The sequence below is a fragment of the Magnolia sinica genome, chromosome 3, assembly GCF_029962835.1.
Source record: "Magnolia sinica isolate HGM2019 chromosome 3, MsV1, whole genome shotgun sequence".
Classification (NCBI taxonomy): domain Eukaryota; kingdom Viridiplantae; phylum Streptophyta; class Magnoliopsida; order Magnoliales; family Magnoliaceae; genus Magnolia; species Magnolia sinica.
This window is the reverse complement of record NC_080575.1, coordinates 88,657,142-88,682,197: the sequence shown is the minus strand read 5'-3', so window position 1 is coordinate 88,682,197 and position 25,056 is coordinate 88,657,142. Positions and strand designations below refer to the sequence as shown.

General features: G+C 40.6%; 1 protein-coding gene across 3 annotated transcripts; it reads left to right on the top strand.

Moving 5' to 3' along the window:
* The first annotated feature begins 580 nt into the window (after positions 1-580).
* On the top strand, positions 581-23,156 carry LOC131240171 (flowering time control protein FPA-like). 3 transcript variants are annotated; one of them, XM_058238254.1, is made up of 6 exons: positions 581-1,052; positions 10,934-11,179; positions 11,365-11,499; positions 11,672-12,660; positions 12,756-14,168; positions 22,912-23,156. In XM_058238254.1, the coding sequence occupies exons 1-5, from the start codon at positions 753-755 to the stop codon at positions 14,149-14,151; spliced, it is 3,066 nt and encodes a 1,021-aa protein (XP_058094237.1). In that variant the 5' UTR covers positions 581-752; the 3' UTR covers positions 14,152-14,168; positions 22,912-23,156. The 3 variants fall into 3 exon arrangements, with proteins under 3 accessions (XP_058094237.1, XP_058094235.1, XP_058094236.1); XM_058238252.1 differs by having other exon boundaries at positions 11,663-12,660; XM_058238253.1 differs by lacking the exon at positions 22,912-23,156 and adding an exon at positions 19,358-19,557 and having other exon boundaries at positions 11,663-12,660.
* The last annotated feature ends 1,900 nt before the right edge of the window (positions 23,157-25,056 follow it).

The following is a 25,056-nucleotide window of genomic DNA, read 5'->3' as shown; positions in this document are numbered from 1 at the left end:
AATGGCGTGGTCGGTCCTCCGTGGCTCATGATTTATGTGTTTCATTAAGTGGTCTATCAATTTTTATAGCTCAAATTTATGGTTCGAGATAAAAAATAAGGTATATTTAAATTTGAGTGAACCACGTTGTAGGAAACAATTTTAAATGAATGTAAACTATTAAAAACTTCGCGAGGGCTATAAAAGTTTTGAATTAAGTTTATCTTTGATTTTTTACTTTTATATGCGTCTGTATGACCTGATCAACAGATTGGATGTCAAATAAAAAGTACACTGGACCTTAGAAGGATTTTAATGGTGGATATCCAATCACTATTGTTTCCTGTGGTGTGGTCCACTTAAGATTATATCTCTCTAATTTTTTGGATCAAGCCCTAAAATGATATAATGATATGTAAAAATGGATGAACGCAACGGATGAAACACATACATCATGGTGGGTTCCATATAGCACCGACCACCGGCCAGCGGAGTGGCCAATCCGTTTCCCACAATAAAGGGTCCCCCGAAGCCGCATCCCCGCACTCCGTCGCTGAGGGACCCACTTCTAACGAAGACTATAAATACCTCGATTCCTTTTCCAACCCGGAACCGTCTATTCACCGTTTCTTCGCGTACGTTTTCTAGGGCTTTCTTTCGCTGAAAGTCGAAATCTTTTTCCCCAATTTCATTCATCCAAACCTCGAAATCCCCTTCTCTTACTCCTCAAATCCCCTTTCGTTCCATAGATTTCTAGGGTTTCTCCTACTTCAATGTCTCCAAAGAAGCAGAACATGCCCGCCGGAGAATCAAAGGAAATCGAAGACGACGGTGCTGCTGGCAACGGCCCCTACGACAATCTCTTTGTCGGAAACATTTCAGCCATCGCCACCGACACTGATCTCATGGAGGTCTTTGCTAAGCACGGTGCTCTTGATGCTGTCACCACCTACGCCGCAAGGAGCCATGCAATCGTCTTCTTCAAGAACGTCGATGACGCCCGCGCTGCCAAGGATGCTCTCCAGGGTGTCTTGGTATGCGGCAGCCCAATGAGGATCAAGTTCGCTCGGCCGGTTCGTTCTCTACCACTCTCACGTGTTTCGTTAGGTTTTCTTGATGGATGTAATCTGTTATGGAACGTTGTCTCTGTAATGAGCGTCTCAAGATCACTGTTTGCCTCATCATGGAATTGTATGTTTTCTTTTTTCCTTTTTTTTTAGGGTTAGGGTTCCGATACAATCATCCGTTTTTCCATTTACAACCATATCCAGTCAAATGCAAAATCTGATCCTTTCTTTGGATTCGTGCTATTGCTCCTCCAGAAAAGGAAGGCGTTAGATGCACGGGTGAACCACTCATCACCCTGCTATGCTCCCTACAGCCAAAGTAAAAAAAAAAAATCAACTGCAACTAAAAGGAAACCAAATGAGGCTAGTCAGGCCAAAACGCAATTAGCTAGCCAAATATAATTGAAACCCATTATCCCCTCATTGAATGCATTTGCAAGCCTCTGAAATCTTGGTAGGAAAGAACCCATTGAATGACCAACAAAATGATGCTCTGCTTGAGGGCAGAGAGGAGCCGCTCTATCTTCAAAATTCCAGCATTCCTCTCAGTACTAAATCCCCACAAAATAGCAAAGGGGAATGTCTTCCATAATAACTTTCCACGCAAAGAGAAAGGGCCAGCCGATCACCCAGCAATAATATCATAAAGCGTAGCGATCTCCCAATCACCTGCTTAATTGCAAACATATTGAAGAATTGATCCAAATCTCTCACACCGCCTTGCAGTGAAGAAACGAGTGGTCAACGGACTGTTCACTTCTATACATAAAACAAATATTCTGCATTACCGTTTTTCTTTTCTTCAAATTGTTGACTGTGAAGCGTTCAGGCAATCCAACTAAATGCTTGAACCTGGGAGGGAGTGGAACTTTCCACATTTGTGCACATGGGTGATGCAAATGACTGGCATCACATTTCCCTTGGAAACAGAGGCTTGGATGAAATCCCACAATTTGCTGACCACTTCCAAATCTTCCTGTCATCACTCAAAATAGCAATGCGTCTCAAAATGGGTAGACATGAGAATGGCAAAATCCTTCAATTCATCGTCGCCCAATTTTCTTTGAAGGATCACATGCTAGACAATGGAGCCACCCATTATGTCATAACATTCCACCACTTTTGCCTCTTTTTTTTATCCGTAGCAGGAATAAAGATGGGAAAAGAGTTGGCCAAATTCCAATCACTAATGATGTTGTACTATCAAATATTTTTTGCATAGTGGGACTCGGTCAATGGCAACATTAAAATTGTTAGTAACCAGGCCACTTAGGTTTTAACTTCACCTGATGCGCTCATTGTTGTGTTCTATCTTCTGAAATCAGATGGTGAGCAATTCAGCAGGGATGTATTCCTGGCGAAGCTCATTAATGCAGTGTTAAACTGGATGTTTTCAGCCTCGGTTTTGAATTTTTGAAAATATTTTATTGCAAACTTCTAATGATTTTTAGGAGGCTTTCCTGTTAAAAAAATGATGAAAGATAAAAAAGAAAAAAGATAAGGCTTCCATAGATTAAATGTGTGTACCCGTTTTGAGATGTTACACCGGTAATTAAAAAAAAAAAAAAGCAGTATAAGGGAGCCTATTAGTAAATTGTGGCTAATTCTGCTGAATTTCACTGAGTACCATTAAGAGGTGATCTGGTACAACCAGACCTCAGTTTCCCATAAAAGACATGTGAAGGGGTAGCATGATCATGCTCTTGTTGGAAGGGTAACTCAACAAGCTTTGAAAGGGGGGCCATTTTCATGTTCGCTACAGCATTGTTTGCCAGCCCTAGAACCAGGTTCATAATATTGGATGGTGAAATAGATACCATGACATACTCCCTCCTAGTCGCATATCCTTAGGACCCATACAGCCATGTCAGCACTATCTTTCATTTCCTCTTTATGCCCTCAACTTGTTCCTACGGGACCGGAAGTATGGACTGCGTTATGATTAAATGAGCGAGGAAGAGTGCATGAAATGCGAGCTAGATGAGATTTAAACTATTAGCTATTATTATCTGAAGTTGGCTGTTAAAAAAAAAATCCGAAGTTGCCCAAGGAACACAGTATCATTTGAGACTGGCATAATAATTAGGAGTTTTTAGAGAGCAGGGGAACCTACGTGCCAAAAAAATCCTTGAAAAAATGACACATTATCATAATTAAGTGGGAGTCACTGTGCCTTGCGTATGGGCTAGCAGCACCATGATGCATGTGTGCATGCCCTTCATACGTGTCATTAAGTCTGTGAGAAACCAAGAACATCTTTTTCTTGCAAAAAGAAATTGAGCAAATCCAGTAGATACTGCAATTACTATTGTGCTTATTAATGGGGAAGTTAAGAGCGGCCTCTGATTTCATTTGCTGCGTAAGAGAAAATTAAGGCTTTCTCATGTGCTGGGAAAAAGAAGAAAGCGTGAGTCACTTGTTTCTCGACTGTGATGTGGCCAGGGATCTGTGGGTTATTTTTTCTCCTGATTGGTGTGGAATGGGTGCTCAATTGCTCAGCTTCTGATCTAATTAGTGGCCAACTTCTAAATATCGGTTTTGCACCTTTGAGGATGAGAAATTGTGGAAAATTTGAAAAAATGTTTCAATGTGTCATAAAGTTTTGCAATGTAAGGTAAACTTCAGCAAAACCTTAGGACTTCCTGGATTATCCTCTTATTTAAAAGTTTAAAGGATAAAAACAAAAGAAATTGAGATTTCTCCAATTTCTTAAGTTCTTTAACTTGGAAAAATCCAAATTCCTTGGTTGAAATCCATTTCAATGTATCGAAATCATGCCCATGCATGGACATGGATTTCACCTTATTTGCTGTGTCTGATCGTAATTTCTCCAACAACTTCATGGTTTGATGCAACAACTCAATTGGAGCTTCTTCTTCTTTTTCTTTTCTTTTTTTCTTTTTAAAAAAAAAAAATAAAGAAAACTACAAAGGGATTGCACAAAAAAAATTGGGTAAAAACATTTTCTATGAATTATACATAGGTTTCCATTGGAGCTTGCAAAATTTTGCAAGTTTTGATCAAGACTGCATTTTTATAACCAGACGCATGTTGATATTTCGTGATATTGAGAATATCACTATATATCAGCAAATGTCAATGATTTTTTCATTGAAACCTTGTAATGCAGTGGGGTTCTGTTTAGCTACTGTGTGATTCCTGATGTATCAGCCAATATCAGGGAAACTTAAAACCATCTAAGTGGCTGGAATGCTGGTCCTTTTCAGCAGAGCTGAATTTTGTGGAATGCTTACCCATGGCATGTTGTGAGGCTTGTGGTAGGAGAGGAAGATGAGAATATTCAAAAGTGAATCAAATTCGGTTAAATCAATCGAGCAACGTATATCCTCTATAATTGCAAGCCAGCTAAGGCATTTTGGAGAGTCGATTTCTTGTGGGTTCTCTTATGAGGAGATCATTTTTTATGATGAAGACCAAGCGACAAACCTTGTGTGTGTGTGTGTGTGTGTGTGTGTGTGTGTGTGTGTGTGTGTGTAGGGGGGGAAGGCTCTAAAGGGGATGAGATGAATTCGTAGAAAGACTTCACATAGAAAACACTACCTCTTCCCAGCTTCCTTGAAGCCGAATCAGGGGAATCAAGGACAAGCGAGAAAGAAGTGAATGTAAATATGCAAATTTGTCATCTCTAAGATCTCTCCGAAAGGGGGGAGTTCACACCAACTCTAAAAAAGGAGAAACAGTCTTAGACAAAAATTTTAAGATTAGGGCAAAGTCTAGCTCGAGTTGGGAAGGAATCTTTGAGGAGAGAAGATCTGCACCAAGGGTAAGACCAAAATCTGACCCTTTTTTCATTCCCTACAACAGAGGAGAGATTACTAGAAATCAAGGCAGCTAACTTATCCACTTCCTTTCAAAGGGAAGAAGTTCTATACAGAGAAGATTTCTTAGTCCACCACCCACCCAACCCTGCACAATACTTGGCCACAATCACCTTTTTCCACAGAAAATTGTCCTCATAAACAAAACGTCAGATCCACTTACCTAACAGAGCTGAATTAACTGTATCTAATCGCTTAATACCTGCCCCTCCCTCAATGATTGGTTTGCAAACTTCATCCCACCTAAGAAGGGGGGATTTCGTAGAGAGGGAACCACCTTGCCACAAGAAATACCTCCTGAGTTTATCAATCTGCAGCAACACAAAGTTAGGGCAACGAAATAAAGACATGAAATAAACTGGCAGGTTGGACAGAGGTTTTGATCATGGTAAATCTGCCTCCCAGTGAAAGAAGATTACCTTTCCAAGAGTATAAAAGTAAAGAAAGAACAAAAACTGATTTAATGTTGTTACTTATATTATTTTTACTAAAATCATTGAAAACATTAACAAAGTTTTATTGAAAATCGAAAATTGAAAAGTGTAACAAATCATTGAAAACATTAATTGGTTTTTATGTTGTAGTGAAAATAACTTGTAATATGAGCTACATAGCATGTAGCATAGTCTATGTAGCATGCAGCGTATGCAAATTATCATGTAGCGTAGGTGACATACAACTTAAGCTATTTTCATGAGCAACAGAATATTAAGGCTGAGCTAGACTTTGTAGCGTAAGCTACTCACTACATAGTGTAGATATTTAAAACACTGGGTAACAGTATTGGTGGGTCCTTAAGGATGATGTGTGGGAATAATGGATGTCTTTCACTGGTCTTGTGTCCTATGAGAAGCCAAGAATCGTCTCCTGAAAATTTCTTGCCCTGTTTGCTTTGAAACTGATTCTAGGAATGTTATTTCATGGGCTGCCTCATTGTTTTCAGAGGCTGAGAATTTTATTTTGTCTACAATGAATTCTTCATCTTGCCTCTATGCTAAACATTTCATTTACCCATGTTGGCAGACACTAATTCCAATGAGGACACTCTTGCAAGGGATGTGTTATGCATGATTTCTTTGAATTGGGACTTTGGTTCCCCTCTTTAGTTCTTTTTAATAATTTTTTTTTAATCATATAGGAAGAAGACGATAGAACTATGCTTCTTCGGAACAATTATGTAGTTCTATATATGTTGCATATGAAGCAGGACGTGTGTTTGATTTTTCTAAATATTTGATATGTTTAGATGTGTGAAACTTGAGGCTGGTTGTTTTACAAGCAAACATGCTTGATAAAATTGTTCTTGTGCTTGCCTAAAGTTATTATCAAGAGTAATGTGGGGGCATTTTCACACCGGGCTTGGCCGCTCGAGTGGAGTGGCCTGTGGGATGCGGGGGCACACTTGGGGTGGGTGGCCCGCATAACTCATGGATTTGGGGCCCGTGTGAGGCGGGTGACTAGTGTAGGGCGGAACCCATGGATTTGGGGCCTGTGTGAGGCGGGTGGCTCGTGTAGGGCCGAAGACCTAACCTATGGATTTAAGGCCTGGGCTATGAGATAAAGGGATTGATTCACCATGCTCTATTAGTTCGAGCTTTTAAAGCAAGTGGTTAATTGTCCTGCATCAAAGAGTAACCTTGGGACCATGGTTAATTAATGATTCATTATCAAGCTATTATGAGACAAGGTAGATTGGTCTGAAGTGAATAAAGGAGATCACTACTAATGTGAAATGCAGCTATTGGTGAATTAGTGGATGTGTTTGTGTGATAACATACAACCTTAATAACATGTGGAGAAGCCATCAAAGGTTTTTCTCCCTCATTTTGAATATTTTTTTGTTGACTGTGCCATTCCCATATTCATCATAGATAATATCCATTTATACAGTAATCTAGGTCATACAACCAGTAGCCACAATTGCAGATGACCCACACCTGCATCCCAAAAGTTGCATTGACGAGTTGTCCTAAACTATTTGGTCAATAGCCTCTTGCCTATTGAATGTGGATTTTCTCTAAATTATCTGCTGACAGGTTTGATTGGTTTTTTGCCCATTTGCGCAATTTGTCAGTCATAGCCATTGACCGTGGGGCCTACTGCTTAGCTATGATACCCACATGTTAAAATATAAACTAAGCAGTTGTATCATATTCAAATTGTACCTGCCCCAGGTTTTGGCGAATGGCTAGCTGATGTAGAGCAGGTTGTGGACACTTTCATGACCAGAATGGACCAAAGAAGGCCTGATCAGAAGTGGAGGTGATCCGGACTGTCAGAACCTTACAACAGGCATATCTCACAAACCTGAATGAGTTACTCAATGTACCATATATGATTTTGGGGTAGAAGAATCTACTTTAGCCAACCAACCCAGCTATGTCAGGTTGCCCACTCCGAATTTCCGAGATTCCATCAGATCGACAGTCGAAAATCCATTTTATTTCCGTTTTGACTATTTATAGTAAGTTTTAGTTTGATTATAACTCTTCATCCTTTGAGCTTTAGGAGTTGTGTCCAACATGAAAAGTGCTTAGAAAAATTAAGAGAATAACGTGGTTAAGCTAAATAGGTCACTTATTATAAATAGTAAATTTACTCTTTATAATAAGTTACGAATTTTAGGGAGTTTGATGCTGAAACTTCTACCAAGGCTTGGTATAACTATTTAAAGGGTTGTAAATTCGTTTTTATTATCAATCAATCAATTTACGAATTTTTAGAAATTATTTATATTTTCTTATTTTCCTCATGGATTCGAGGCATCTCTGTGAGGAGTCCAGAGAAGCTCCATGGATTTGGAGTAGTTATCCCCCCCGAGGAAGACGGTGCTCGACCTCATCACGTTCATCCCTGTGTCACTACCGTCGTGGGTTTGCTCCCCACAAACACGAGTTTGATTCCCCTCCCCGTGCTTTACGTGATGCACATGGTTTGTAGGTGATTGCATACATCTGCAGGGATTAGTCTCGCCTCAAAAGGGGGCGGGGACACCCTATCGTCATCAAAAGGAAAAAAAAAAAATCATATTCAAATCGTGCCGAGTACTTGCAAGTTTTTGCAGAAAATCTGTACTCATGTTCATCCTGGCTGTATCCTTGAATTGTTTGGGTATCATGGCGGTGCTTAGCTGGTCTGGATACCTGCACTTTGCCCATGTGGATGGCGCACATGGAGAGGCGTAGCTTGTTGTCCATCTTGTGCAAAAAGAGAATCTTGTGTGCTGATACATTCTGATTCTGAGTTTAAATAATCCATCCGTTTGTAAACTTTAAACATTAGCATGTGTGAATGTGAGAGATTCTAACAGCATCGACGATAGGCTTAGAGTTAGAGATCATTTCCTGTACCCATAGAAGCCAAATATAAGATTGAGTTATTAGAACTCTCTGAACTTTAAACATTAAGGGCGTGTTTGGAAGGGAGGGAGTTCCTGACTTCTGGATTTCTACCAAGAAATACAAGAATTAAGAAAAATCAAATGTTTAGTTTACTCAAAGCACCTGTGCAGAAATACCTTAAAACGGGCACCCTTCCAATCTGTTTCTGTACTCTCTCCTGCTCAAAACAGAATGGATTGGGCTAATCTAAATATCGAATCTGATTCAGTTAGAGCTAGATCCATGTAAACATGTCTTTTGAATAGTGTAACTGTCGGTTTTCATTTCTAGGGATAATGAAAGAATTAAGGGGGGGGGGGGGGGGGGGGGCGAAGAAAAAACCCAAGGTATGTAAAATGAAAGCTACTGGCTATTGCAAAAGAGAGGATTAGCTACTGCATCTATATGGTTGAGAACAGAACATGGTTTACCCTATTTGGACATGTCTAGTTGACAATGGTTTCTATAAGAATCTTCTAAAACCAAAAATGATCTATAACCTTCACAACTCGCATAGGTAGCATATGCACATTCATTGTCATGTACACGAATGGGACTAATGAATCTTTTGAACAAGTGATTAACTGTTGCATAAGTAAGAAGCATATCCCTATGGTTTGACTCTTTCTAATCGAGCAACGCATAAAGGTCACAGTCTGTAGAATGGTGTTGTAGGTTTTGAACCCATATAATGATCAACCCCAAGTGAATTCAGACTCAATTATAACATTTCAAATTGATCCAGTATATCAGTTAGGTTTGGAACATTTGTAGCTGCCTTTTGGCATGTTTCCATATCAGGTGGTGATGAAATTATAATGAATAACATTCTAGGAATCATATTGGTGGACTGAATTTGGGAACCAAAGTTCCATAAACACTATGATAACTTGACAGGTGAAGTAGATAGCCAACTTAAACTTTTCCATGAATTTTGTGAAGGAATCTGCTATTCTTTACCCTCTAGAATGCCTGTGGAGAAGATATCACTGCACTAACTCGTAATCTATTCTTCCAGTTCCTGTCACAATGAACTTATGGTGTCTTGATGCGCTAGTCGTGCGAATTACTATTCATTTGTAGATGATCTAAAGTTAAAAGTTTGGCAATTGCTGTCCAACAAAATACCTTGACCATAGGAGATTAGAGGTGCTTGAGCATGAAAGCTTTAGGGATCGTTACCCAACCAGTAGAACAAATATCGAAGACAGAGTTCGAAGAGGGATGGAGGGAATCTGTTTCAATCTTTTTGGATTATCCTGAACAATCAATGAATCTGTTTTGGACCTGATCCCAGGATGGGCGAAAGGGCTGTTTATTCCTTGTTGGAATATCATCTAGAAGATGGTGCACTATGCATTGCTATCCTGTGGGGAATATGGAAGGAGGAATAGATAGGATTTTGAAAATAGAGAAGCTTTGGCCGGGGCTATGCAGTTTATGCTGATTTCAGGGGGCCTTTCATCTTCGACATCATTAGTTACTAGGACTGTCATTTGAGGAGGGTCTTAGGCCTGGACGTGTTCTGTTTGGGCCTGCCCATGTGGATTGGGATTGGTTTTTCCTGGTTTTAGCAAGGGAGATTGTGCTCTGTCTTTTGGTGGGATGATCTCTCATCATCTCTCTTGTTTTTAGTTTCTACATTCTTTTCTTCAAGAAAAGCATTTTTTTAAGGCAATCTGGAAAAGAGGTCCTTGTGCATATAATGAATGCATATCTTTCATCAATTGCATATGCAAGATTCTAGATGTCCTCTAAAACTTGGATGAGCTCCTCAAAGATTTGGATTTGATATTCCAGAAGTTTCTTTGAAAGATGATGTTGCAAAATATATTGGCACCAATCATTTCATAACCATCCCCTTAATAAAGACAGTTTTTCTTGGCGCATTGTTGCCAAGTCGGGGAAGAATCCCCTCATCCCAAAACCTAATGTTTTCCTTGTGTCACTCCTCTAATATAGTTCCTTTGGTAGTAGCACTCATTGTATGTTTAGTATCATTCAAAAACCTAATTGCACTATGCTCCATCCACAATGGACTTCACAATTTGGACAGCTAGGATTGGTGTATGCCATGTAGACAGTGGAGTCACTGTCATTTGGAAAAGAGTGGTGAGTCATCGCCATAGTCATGTCCCATACACATTCCTACAGGTAATGTGAGTACCAAATTTGTATGTTTTCTAATTTTTCAATTTTGAGCACCAAATTATGTGTTAGAAGGTTTAAGATGTTTATGTTCATCAGTTATTAAAAAAACAAAATTGTTTATGTTCACAACTTAAACATGAGATAGATAAAGAGGAATAGAGGGGAGATGCATCAAGGTGGATAGAGATGTTGATGTATACATATCAAATTGTTCCTTTTATATTTTATTTTGTTTTACTTGAAACCAATCTACTATTATTCTTGCACAAAAAATTTCTAAGGAAAAATCTTTCACATTCATGTACTTAAATTTGCAGGAGAGTTGTTACTATGAAATTTTGTCGTCACAAGTTACTACTTCGTTTAGTACTGTATAATAAGCATGTTTCCTTACTCCAATGTGACAACATAGGCTAATGCTCTCTGGGCACACTATATATATATATATATATATATATATATATATATATCAAGGATGAATATGCATTGGGAGTCCTTATTTGCTGCTGTTTTACAGGACAAACCTGGCAGACTTCTTTGGGTAGGAGCAATTAGTTCCTCTGTTACAAAGGAACAGCTAGAAGATGAGTTTTCGAAGTTTGGAAAATTTGAGGAATTCAAATTCTTCAGGGATCGAAACTCTGCGCTTGTTGATTATTATAATTTGGAAGATGCTGTTGCAGCCTTGAAAAATATGAATGGAAAGCATTTAGGTGGGGAGCAAATACGAGTTGATTTTCTGAGGTCGCAACATTCAAGAAGAGTATGTATCCTTATTTTTATTTTATTGTTATTATCATTATTATTTTTATCATTTTGGTTTTCAGGTATTATGCTGATCCTATTTGTACAGGCCATCCTAGTTTTACTTCCAAAGCATATATTAGAACTGTATAGACACTTCAATATTTAAATTGAACGTTCATCATACTCTCCTTGTGTCAATAGGAAAAGCCTGATTCTCACGATCCGAGGAATGGACACTTCAACAAAAGAAAAAGGACAGGACGTGCTGAGCGGATGCCGCCAGATGTGACAAGAAATTTTCACGCATCTTCCCAGTTTGGACCAAAAAGGCATCCGGTATTTCCGAAGTGCCATCCTGGTTCTTTCCGAATATTAATGTTTTCATCTACTTGTCTTTGCCTTTGTACTGTAAACATATTTGGAACCGATTCAGTTCCGTCTAGAGTCTGTGTTTAACTGTGCTTCCAACTGTCTTTCTGTTCTGTCATGTTTCATGAAGCCATCTCAGATGGTGGAAGGGCGAAGAGGAAAAGGCCAACCAACCAAAATCTTGTGGATAGGATATCCTCCATCGGTTCAAATCGATGAACAGATGCTTTATAATTCTATGATTCTATTTGGTGAAATTGAAAGGATCAAAAGTTTTCCGTCGAGGCATTATTCATTTGTAGAATTCAGAAGCATTGATGAAGCTCGGCGTGCTAAAGAAGGTCTGCAAGGTCGTCTTTTTAATGATCCCAGGATAAAGATATTGTTTTCGAGCAGTGAACTTGCACCTAGCAAGGATAATTCAGCATTTCCCCCAGGAGTTGGAGAACCTGGACCAGATATGTTCTTTAATGAACCTCCATACGGACCTTGGCCGGTGGAGTTAAGTGGTCCTGCTCGTCCAATGCATCCAAGCAATTTTCATGGACCTACAATGCCTAATGGTATGCCTGGACCAAATATCCCCAGGAGACCTTTTGGGCCACAAGGTTTTGATCCACACCTACAAGGCCCATTTAGTGATACGGCTCACATATTTCATAATTTTCCAGACTTGAATCCTAATATCCCGATGGCTGCAAATTGGAGAAGGCATTCTCCCCCTCCACAAGGCATGTGGCCTCCCTCCAGGCTCATGCCTGGTACGTGGGATAGATTGGAAACAGATCCTTCACAATACGGGCCAAAGAGGCCAAGGATGGGTGACCCGTCATTCATTGATGATACTCCATTTCATGCAAGAAATATGGATAGTGAGGGAGGTGGAGTCCAATTTGGGTTCAGACCACAACTCAATAGAGATGCTTCAAGCATTCTCACAAACGGGCAAGTTGAAATTAATCACTGCCCTGTAGGTGTAAGGGGTCCGAGTGTAGACCATCCCAGCCATGCTGTGCATCAGGGCCTTCCCAATAATGATAACTGTTGGCATGGTATTATTGCTAAAGGTGGAACTCCTGTTTGTCATGCACGATGTGTACCCATTGGAAAGGGGATAGACTCTCAACTGTAAGATCAATTTTACCTTCACTCTAGTCCATTCATGGTTCTTTTTATCAGCATTCTCTTATTTTAATGTGGTTTTTAAATTTGCTGTTTTTCAGCCCTGAAGTTGTGAACTGCTCAGCAAGAACAGGATTGGATATGCTCACAAAACACTATGCAGAGGCCAGTGGTTTTGACATTGTTTACTTCTTACCAGACAGTGAAGAGGATTTTGCTTCCTACACAGAATTTCTGCATTACCTGGGGACTAAGAATCGTGCTGGTGTTGTGAAATTGGATGATGGGACTACATTATTTTTGGTGCCACCATCAGATTTTCTAACCCAGGTTTTGAATACATCTTGTTCTGAACGTCTTTATGGGCTGGTTCTTAAGTTGCCCCATAAATCAACAAGCATAACCATACAACAACCACAACAGCCTCATGCCCTGCCATCACAATATGTTGATGGACAACAGTTGCCTCCTCCACAAACCAATTATATTTTACCTCCTCAAAAGGACGATCAGGTCTTGCAAGTGGACTATAGGAGGATTGTACATGAGGATTCGATGCCTAAAGCAGGAGGTCCAAAACCACTGCTAGCCCATCCAGAAGAATCACATTCAATACAGCCTGGTTCCTTGGATCACGTTGGTAATCCTGCAGCACCTCCTCAGGCTGCAGTTTCATTGACACCAGAGCTTATTGCTACTTTAGCTGCTCTAATCCCTGCCAGAACGCAATCTGCTGCATTAGCCAGTTCTCAATTACCTGTTAGCTCTTCTACACGCCCGTCTTTGTTTCCATCTTCTGTAACAACATATGAAGAGATGTCATCACAAGGGTGGAAACAAGAACATCAAGCAATAGCATCTGGTAGCCTCTACAATTTAGGACAAGAGAAGACAAGCCATGTACAGAATCAACTTAACAGTCAGGATCTGGCTTTATCTCAATATTCAACATTTGTGAATGTTGCAAATGGGCCAGAGCACTCAACGCAAATAATTCCAGGTGGCACACAAGCTCAGGAAACTGCTGCTCTGGACTCACAACAAATTGTTATTCCTACCAGACCAATGAATAACTTCGTGATCCCATCCCAAGCAGGGCCGCATTCAGTCTCCCATGCTAATCAACAGCATCAGTTTGATGCTTCTCAAAATTCTCAGAACTATGGTATGGTGCATACAGCAGTTGCTGCAGGAATATTTCATCCACCAGTCCTTCAGCAACCCAAAACCACAGTATCTACTCAGGTTGAGAGCATTTCTCAACCACAAACAAGCATGACATTAGTAGCTGAGAAGGTAAATCCCGAGTTCCCAAATCAGGTTCCACAGCTACCTACTATTGCAGCACCTATCCAGGGCTCATCAGAGGCCGATACAGACAAAAGCCAGCGGTACCAATCAACCTTGCAATTTGCTGCCAATCTTCTACTCCAGTTACAGCAGCAACAGCAGCAAGGAAATGCACAAGCTTTGCAAGGCTCTGGCAGTCATCCATGAGATGCATTAGTTATCAGGTATTCATCTTCACGCAATTTCTTTTTCATTTCATTAATTGATGAAGCAAATTCTTTTTATTCAGAACTACGCGTGCCTGCTTAAAATTGTTATACTTTCTAGCATGACTTGTGATGTAGGAGGTTTCTGTTTGGTTTAGATGATTGTAGATATGGTGATGTGTTACTTGGCTCTGTTTTTCTGTTGCTTTACCTCCCATGCCTGATAGGTTTCAAACCATGCTTCTGATTCAATTTCTTTAAGTTTATGCTGCCAAAGTCGCCCTATGCACCAGTAAGTTGTAACAGAGTTCATTGAAGGATAGAACTTTATGATGCTTAGCAATCAAAATACTGGAATACCTGACTGCCATTGTAGGATACTTGAATAAGAACAAGGGATCTACCTCAGGACCTGAGCTCTAGATCTACTTGGATTTTAACGCTATTCCCACTAGTTGCTTAGAATTTAGAGTGAATTGTTCTGGCTGCGTAATGAGATGAACTGTGAATGTAATTCTTGGGGAAGTATTTAAACGTGATTATGCTAGGAGTAGTGACCAATCTTTACCATTCTTATATGTTGAAATTGTGTGGTTAGAAGATCTTCCAGACTTGATGCTTTCGGTATTTGATATGTGCACCCACCCATAGACAGGAAATCTAGCTTTTATGCCTTAGAATGTTTAGTGTGAAACTATTAACTTCACTGATTCCCAAATAAGCATCAACTCTATTTGTCAGCTTGAGTAAAGGTTCATCATAGAATCAGATAAAAATATTGTTAAAGTTGTCTTAGCTTTCTGAGGCTAGTTAGGGTTTTTTTTTTTTTTTTTTTTTTTCTGTGTGTGTATTTATACTACATTTGTACTCAGCTGAGCCGAACCGAGCCAAGGTTCGAGACGAACCAAACCGGGCTGGCATGCAGCTTTGGCTCAGCCCGATTTTGAAACGAGCTGGGATTTTTAGCTTGGCCCTGCCCGAACAGGCTGTTCGAGCCAAACCAAGCCGAGCTAAATCGCGCCAAACCGAGCTAGCTTGTTTTGGGTTCAGCTCTAGTTTTGCAAACATGGTTCTGAATCAAGAAATGTTGGTGGAAGCAAGTGGAGCTTTTGGAGTTGGCGTAGGAGCAAGAATTGAGATTCATTGAGTGCGATGTTCTTGCTACTGAGGTCCTGCTTGCACTGACAATTTGGATGGTGAATTGCTGCATTTAGTTGCAGCATCTACTCTGACTTGTTGGATTTCTCGTAGGGAACAAGAGAAAATGAGGCGAGAATTTCTGGGAACAATCATGATTGGTAAATGATATCTGGTGATTTCTTCATGTTTCATAGTATCTTGGATGGGACGTGAAACTTTATAGACTTGGGACTTGAAATTTCTATGGTTCTTTGTATAAACTAGAGAACAACTGGATTGGAGGAACTTAATTTTAATCTGCATGTTAAACCATGATGTTATGGTGTCGAGCTCCCTCTATTCTCTCTGAGTGGTTTAAATTCTCAGCACTATATTAGTCATGTCCGGAGATGTATATGTAGAAGAGCAGAATGGTTAAACCAAATGCCGAGCCATAGAGAACAAACAATAACAACATTAGTGAAAGCAGCATTGCAATTCATTCTCTGGTGTAGGTTACCAGGACTGGAGTGACATTCACCCTTCAACATGCTCAGACAGGGGGAAGCATAGCTACACATGGAAGTCATGTTATGCTGTTTCAACAAATGCCATCATACATGGGGTGGCTCCTGCTTTACTGTGTTTGGAGAATGGTACGGTAAAGCACTGTTTAGCAGCACAAGAGGGAAACCAACCCTTAAAAAGAGGTGAGTACTCCTCATCATTCATGAAAAAAAAAAAAAAAAACCAATAGATTTGAATAATTCATGAGCCACATAGAGTAGATGGGGATTTGGGAATTTTTAGGTCAAGAGTGGTCACTTCCCAAGGAAATTATTGGAGGCATTGAATTTTATGGCTGCCTAAGTCATCTTAGATGCTTGCCATCTTAGTTGCTGATATCATATAGTGAATTTTCAATGATGAAATCCTATTGTCAGAGGAATTGATTGATAAAATCCAATCTTTGGTGAAAGAATTCTCAGGCACGACCTTGCAAGACATAGAAGTAAATTGGATGGGGGTTGTCCCAATGAGGGACAGAGTGAGATAAGTATGGTAGCTTGGGCATTTCCTCCATCTGCTCCTCTTCTAGGTTTAGACTTTTTAGATCTTTGTTGGATCATCTCATGACAGAGAGAGTTCAATCAAATGTCATCTTGACCATGGAGGAAATAGCTTCTGTTGTCAATGAAATCCTGGAGATATATAACTCCCTTGAGTGGTGCCCCCTCGTGTTGTCAATGGAGCCAATGAGGGGGCTGGCAGCTCTAGTAGAGAAGGGTATCTTGAATTCATTATTTACCAGGGAGATTGACCTGCAAATAGTTTTATTTTATTTATAAAATCATGCGTTATCAGAATAATCTAATTAGTGTTTATAAAGCTGAGCTGAGCATCATCATCATCATCTCTGACTTATCCCAATTAATTGGGGCTTGGGTACATGAATCCTATTCTGCCGTTCCACTCTCAAGGGATAGACCTTCAGTTAGACCATTGCTGATCAAGTTTTTTCTTATACCTCTATCCACTTCCTTTTGGGTGTTTTGCTTGCCCTTTTAGAGCCTTAACTTGTACCAACTCCTAAACAGCTTAGTTTTTGTTCTCCATTGTACATGGCCAAACGATTTAAGTCTACTTTCCCTCATCTTATTAACTTTGGTACTATTCCTAAGCTCCCTCGAATGCATTCATTTCTAATTTTATCATTCCTTGTATTACCACTCATCCATCTCAATGTCCTCATTTCCGCTACACTCATACAATGAACATGTTCTTCTTTAAGTGCCCGGCATTCTGTCCCATAAAGCATGGCTGGTCTTATAGCTATCCTATAAAATTTCCCTTTCTGTTTATATGATTTACCTGGCATGTCTGAAGCTCTGACTAGGCCAAGTAGCCAAAACTGGACCAACAGGCCAGTAACTTTTTGCGTTGAAATACTGCAAGTTGGTATGAACTATTCAAATCAGCCAAACATAAGTTACTGGTATGTGCAGTTTGTATCATAGTATGGGGACTTGTCTCTTTTTTCTTCTTTTTTTTCAAGAAGCCACTTAAATTTTCAAATCTATACAACTAGGTGGATATTGGTTGATATCATTGCATGTCATACTAGTTGATTGTGGATCATTTTGTTCATTTACCTTGTTTTCCGTCACTGTTACTGGTTTCTGTTGCTTCTAATCCTTGCTTCATATTAGCAATTTACAGTGTAGATTGATTGGAACTTTGCATTTCTCAATACTTTTGCATTATATAGCTTATCTTGGCTTTATAGAGGATTCTTTTTTTATCATGTATCTCCTGTTATATGCTGCCTAAATGATGAAACAGTCCTTCTATTGAGGCATCACCAACCTGATGTAATTTTATGGCTGGTCACCAATAATTTATTGTCTTTTCTGGAAATTCTTTGGAGTAAATATTGGAGAAGTTGTAGGTTTCACCATACGCTGAAAAGAAAAAAAGGATTGAAATGATTATATTCACGGGTTGCCCTTCAAAAAAATAAAATTATGTTGGATTTTGACCTTTGGCAATTCTCTAAGAAATTGCAACCCGAAAGTATGGACATGCAATATTCACTGAACTTTGCAGTCTATAGTGAAAAGTACACATCAGTGAAACCATAAAGACTTCAATGAAATCATCCCATGAGACGTCTTACTAGCAACATGCGAGGACAGCATAAAGATATCTCTAATTCAATGGGACCTGCACAACTCATGCCTGTCCAACACATTCGGGACTAAATATGGCGCTCTATATCCTTGTTGGTATCATTTGAGCAACATCCATGTCCCACTGTCCATCTAGTGACCTTCGTCTATGTTTCGTTGGGATACACTCTTCTGGTTATCAGTACTTGCATGATACACTTTGGCAAACACATGGTCATCATTGCCAAATCTCTTCGTCAATTTGGCTAGATCATTACCATCATCTTAGTCTTTCTCCCGGGAGTTTGGGATATGGCTTTCGACTCATGGATCGTTTTCTCTTTTTTTTGGGCTGCCCACCAGGTAGGGCTGCAACTTGGGTTCTGCTTAAACCGAACCTGGTTGACCCAATGCGAGTTCGGGTGAGTTGGTCAAGGTCCTTGGGTTATGTTCAGGTGGGAAAATGCCAACCTGATTTGAATTCGGGCTGGGTCGGGTTGGGAACAATCACATGTATTTGGGTTGGTTCCAGTTGGGTTGGGTCAAGTAAAGAGTACTTTGAGTTGGATTTGGTTGAGCACCTCGGGTTGGAATTCAGGTGGGGTTGGTAGGTTGACCCTCAACCCAACCCAAACCACCCAAGTTGCACCCCTACAACCTGGCATCAACCCACCTCTTTTGCTCGGGCTCATGGAATTAGCCATGGCAGAGGCTCACTACTCACATGAACATCAATCATGCCAACATGGTCCCTCCCGTTATTAACCCCGGCCCAACTACACGCACGCCCTAGAGGTCAAGCATCTGGAGTAGGGGTCACGGTGGGATGGTTGCATTACTGGGAACCCACCAAATGCATGATCACCAGCACCACTTCCATGCCAACACTGTCATGTCCCATGCTGCTCACAGATGCTCCACCATTGGACTAATCAGAAAAGGCATGCTCAAGTTGACTGTAGGGAATAGCAGGAACCTCTCCAATACATCCAAGAATTTGGCACCTGACTATGAAATACGAATGCGTCCAGCCATCCTCTCTTAATCATCACTCCTATCCTGAAGGCCAAACTATGTGATGTGATCCCAGGCTATTGTATTTAGAGCTTGGGCTGGCTTTCAGCGAATTTCTTCAAACTAAAGCCCATGGCCTGTAGAAAGGTTAATATGAGCAATGTAAACCAAGAGGCGTACTGGTTGACACATCCTAAAGTTCAACTATGAGCTTTTTTTGGACCAGTCAACCCATCCAATGGGCTCACTAGGTTAGATGATGAAAAGTAATCAATGCACTTATAATAAGGACATGATTAAAGTATTACTTATTATTGTTAAAATCCAGCTGTGTTACTAACCATAAAATCCCATTCAGACGCCTTGGACACCGATTTGCAGTTTGACTTGATATGCTATGTGCAGAGATGTAGGGGTTTGCATCATCTTAATGGTTTAAAAGTCGGCTATATCCTTCTGATTGAAGGGCAATGAAATGGATGAAGTTCTAGTCAACTTGTAACTTCCCATGGCATTTCTTCTGTTGTCATGCATGGATAGCATCCGAGCCGCTATCAGAATCGACATGAATAATAATAATAATAATAAAAGAATTTTTTCAAAAAAATCATAAAAGATTTGTTTTTGAAAAAAAAAAAAAAAACCTTCTTTTTTGTATTTTTCCCTTGCCCTATTTGGTCGGGGATGGCTCTACACATGCTATGGAAGGATTCAAATTGAGGACTAAATACTGTGTTCATGTTCTGCACCCAAATGAATAACGTTGTTTGACTGGATGCCTAAAGAATAGGTTGTCTGTTCGCTTCACTGTCAAAATGGTTATCTCCTTCAACCGATTTTTTGATCCGTCGCTCTGCCTTCGGGAACAAGGTGAGAAATCTTACACCACTTCAGTGCTCCAATGCAATCAATCATTGCCAAGCTGTATCCAAACACTGTAAGTTATCATTTTGGAATTAGACAAGAAAGGTGGGGATGCTTGCAGGAAATTAAAACCCCCGGTATCCTGCAGAAAATGATGGGTGAAAAGGGGAATTGTCTATCTGTCCCGTGGGTGGTGAGGAGAGTGACAGCTGTTCAGTGCTGCGAGCCTTCTCAAATTTCCCATAGGCTTAATGATAGATCACCAGATCAACTTGTCTGGTGATTTCGACGCAGGATCATCTGGTGGGCCACAATGGCTAGGTTACAGGGCAGATTTTTGATCGGTTGGAGAACCCTGGCCATCAATCAGTTATAAGATTTTTATGGTTGAATGTGGACCCCTGCTCTAACTGTACCTTCGTGGGCCACTAAATTCGGACATCTATGAAAAATAAGTTCCCTCATTTTGAGGAATATGCTGGCCCATCAGATATCAGTTCCTATCACCTTACATGTGTGCCATATGGTTCTGCGAAGAGGGAGTTGCATTCAACAAACGCCCTCTAGTATTTTCTAGTATGCATTGGGGGAGGGGAATCCCAATCTCCACTTGGGAGTGCCATTTGGAGCTGCCCAACCTGGACTAGAATACTCTGATGCTCAGATATTCGGATGCTGGATGGCTGTCTTAACACCACACCCCCCACATGCACACAAGGCGTAAAAATCACGTGATGCCATGGATGATCTGACCAAATTGATTTTTTTGGGAGGGACGGGCAACCAAAATTGGTGTACACATGGTTAGTATCTAATTCAATAGTGGCTCCATTTGTAGTATGGTCAATAGGGACCACTGATTTCTTTTGCCATAGATTGGACGGTTTTATCACTCGATCAGAATAGTTTCGGGTGATGCACAATGTAAGGTGGGACTCACCTGATGGATGGTCTAACATAATAATAGGACCCTTACTAGTATGATTGATATGGACGATCCATTTCCCTCTTGTGTTGATTTGACATTTAGGATAGTTCAACCAATGTGATTTCTGGGGAGGAATGGGTTATCGGGGGTGGGGCCCACATGATGGTCAATCTAGATCAATGATCTCGCTGTTTATAGTGTGACCGATACGGACTGTCCATTTCCCTATTCATTGAAGATTGCGATCATTCGATCAAAGTGATTTGGGGAGAGGGATAATCAAATCAAGGGTGAGGCCCACGTGTTGTCTGATCTAGATTGATGATCGGATCATTTGTGGTATGATTAATATGTATAGGCCATGCCCCTAATCAATTAACGGGTGTTTAGGATCATCAAGTGCTTTTTATAGTGATGGTCCATCGGTGGTGGGACGCACTTAATGGATGGTCTGCATCGATGATCATCCACTTTGCAGTAAGATCCATGATGGACCGCACCAAATCGATGATTAGAATCGTTGGGAGGTTTAAAGGCATGGACCCATACGCAGACGGGGATGTATACAGAAACATAGTGGGTTGGGTATTCCCAATCTCGTGTTTTGTCAATTGCTTGTTTTTGTCTAATTCGGACCGTGGTAGAAATTTTATTTTAGCCGTTCACTTTAATCCAAAATCAAGGTGATTTCAAGTCAATGGTGCGGGCAGCCTCAACATAGGTGTGCATGTGCGTGGATTGCCATGTACTATCAAGGCATGGAAAGCATTCGAGCGGCAGTTTTGTCGTTTGTGGTTAGCATCCTATCCCTGCGGCTGCACGTCAATGCTCAATTAGGAAACTTTATACCCTTGCCGAGTGCGATGGACAGTACGAAACCGTCCAAAATGTCGGCCCTGGTTTAGACGGAATGTAAGCCAGAAAGTACTGAATTCTTGCGGTTTTTTGACTGGGCGATTGGTGGGGATATAATGGACGGTTGTAGTGAGTACTAACCATTGGTACAAAGTCAACATCCAGTAATGACTTGTCCAAAGTAGGTCCCACAGTTTGGACGGTTTTAGTTGTGCTACGTGTACCAACCATCGCACTGTAATGTCGCTCCCCATTACTAAATTACTCTCTAGACCACCTGCCTAACTATCAGTCGACATCATGGTTCTAAAACTGTGACTCAATTTGAAAACTCGGCTGAGTGAGGGAGCTGAGTCTCTAGGAAACTTGCACGTCAACGTGACACTTTGAGTGTGCCGATTGATTTGATTGACTCGAAACAACTCGACCCCTCGTGACCAGGGCCAGGTCAGTCAAGAGTCTGCCATAGGCTTTGGCCATGGATGTAACCCACGCACCATGCATGCAGCCCTTGTTTATCTTATTTATTCCATTTATTTTATCTAGTCATATTCATAACTATTTTAATATTTAATATTTTGAGTTTAATTATTAAGTTGCGAGTTGAGTGAAGTAAACTCGTGACCCGACCTAGCTGCAAAAACTAGCCCGACGTTTAGGTCAGAATGTGATAATCTTTTGAGACTTTTCAAAAAATTTGAAGGAAAAAAAAAAAAAAACAGAAGAATCAGTTGCCACTAGCATTTGATTTCTGTATACGATTTTTTAGATGGTTAGGATCATGTTGTCATTGTGATGTTTTGTTCTATGACCCATCCGAGGTCATCTCAGTGAATGAATGGTTCGGATCATCGTAGGTGCATGCCATGTGAATGACTACATGTTGTTTTGTATTTGAATTCCAATGTAGAAAACTTTCCTTTATAAGCAAATTGCAATGTGGACGTCTAAATCCCCTCTTACATTTGGAAGTTATTCTAAACCATGTTGTAATTGGAGAAGTGCTGGGGACACTAACCTCAAATTGTTGCTTGTGGAAGATGGGGCCCATTTTGTTCATTATTACTGTTCATCTTGTGGGCCTCTCCATGGAAAGGGGCCATGATCCTTCCCATGCCTTGCAAACAGTTTTCAGGTCTAAAAATACCCAAGGGTCCACATCAAATAAGCAGCTGTCCATTGTGCTGTTGGTCATCCAGTCCACAGGATGAATGGTTCTGATCACGTGTGGCCCCATGTGTGGTAAAAGTCCCACGAGCGTTCTCTACTTGTACTCGGTTGTGCTAAGCTAATTGCATTGTCCTTCATGTAGGTTGTGGAGGGACCCTTTTTCAATGGAAGCCTTGTCAACTTGCGAGGTTGAAATGCCAAGTGAGAGGAGCCTTTTTAAATTGGTGTAGATATATATATATGTGTCTTTGTTTTTCACTCTTGCCATGGTGGGGCCCACTGCGAACATGTCCTCTTACAACAGAAAGCCCATTTATTAGTTGGGCCGCATGTGCACATTTGATATGGAATTTTTTGTTCCTTGTTCCTATCCATCCAATTTTCTCATGCTGGACGTTTGAGATTTGGACCATTCATCAGGTTCACTTGATGAAATATTAATAGCGGAAGTTGAATGCTGAAGCAGCTTCTTAGGACCCAGTTTGGTGTCATTGGCAGGCTGTTAAATGTTGCCGCAAAGAGTGTTGAAATCTTGGCCCATAATTGCTAATTCCGTTGGTTCTGTTGGTCTGCGATGGACGACTAATGAGGGCATGGAAAAAAAGGAGTCGCCATTTGACGCCGGCTACCACAGCGGGTGTTTGGGGTGCATGTTGTTGGGTAGGTCTGTCAATGGGCTGGGCTAGGCTAAGCAAAAATCAAAATTTTTGAATAGGCCTGGCCTGAACAGTTCAAAACCGGACTCAAGGCAACCCCAGGCCTGGCCCGTTGACAGTCCTATTGTTGGCCATGGTTGCTGTGCTCATGTGCTGACAGTCATGGCCGTAACCTCGAGGGACGGCTTGCATGATAAGGGAAATTATTATTTTTTGGCGCTTGCATGCATGTGTGCGCCTCTACCCATTGGTCTCCTTTCAATTTCCATGGTCCTATTGGTTCGGTGGCTGGACAACGTGACATTGAGGCATACATGCACGCATCTAAGGCTATCTGAATTTTCATATCTTTTGTCGAGTTACGCGTTGCCTAACGTTCTGTTCAGTGGAAACATCGGAAAAAATAATGCCAATTTAATTTTTTTCCACATTGAGCATAACAGAAAAAATCCAAGCATCGATGTGATTCGTCCATCATTTGGGGCCCACCTTTGATTGCACATCCCTTTGAAAACACTTTGATGGAAGTTATGCAAATCCAAATGAAGTAAGGGATCCCTCTACTAGTAAAACAGAGGGAACCATTCTGCATTGTCAAATAGTTCCAAGGCGAGGATATGTGAAAATAATATTGCCATTTGCATATGAAAATTTGCCCCACGGGAAAATAGTTTCTATGAAAATGGGCGGACAAGCATATGATCTGAACGTTGGATGGTTGTATCCCTGGAATGATCTGAACTTTTCATAAAAGCTATAGTTTCATAGTCATGCTCACCTTTGAATCTTGGATTTGAATATGAGCTAATGGATATTTATCTTCATACACAAGTACTCGTTCAACAAATGCTTCTTATGATGGCCCGGGTAGCGGTTAGCGTAGAGTCCAGAACATTAATATATAAAAATAATAATAATAATAATAAATCCAATTTATGTCTCTAAATAGAAATTTAGATGTATATATATATGGGCTGGGACATACATGCCCTTGTGTCCCATTTGGGAGCTTATATTTCGAAGCTTTATCCATACTTGTACCCCATGTGATTTTGCCTGGGGGTGCACACAGTTCAGTTCGGTCTAGTTCTAAGGTGAAATCGGAACCGAACCGTTCTTTACCATTTTAGGATTTTTGGAACCGGAACCGGACCGTTAACACCCTAGAACCGAATCAGAATCAGACCGTGAAAACCGGTTTGGTTCAAGATCAGTTCCACGGTTCTGGGCTTTTTATAATCCAGCCCCAGTGCATGTTCTATTTTATAATTTAGCCCATGTCCATTCATGTTGTGATCCATTTGATGAATGGTTTAGATATTGTATATGGTGTGAAAAAATACATTTATGAAAATAATCAAAGGGTGCATTGTAAACCATAAATCATGAGTCAAATATATAACTAAAATATATTGTAAACTCAAGGTTCTAAGTTTGGTTCCAAGTTCGATTCCACAGTTCGGTTCCACGGTTCGGTTCCACAGTTTGGATCCACGGTTCGGTTCGGTTCTACATACCCCCAAACCAGAACCGAACCGAACTAAACGGTTCTTTAATTTTTGAAACCAGAATCGGAACTGGTGCACTCTAGAATTGGACCAAACTGGACCGTTTGGTCGGTTCCAGTCCGG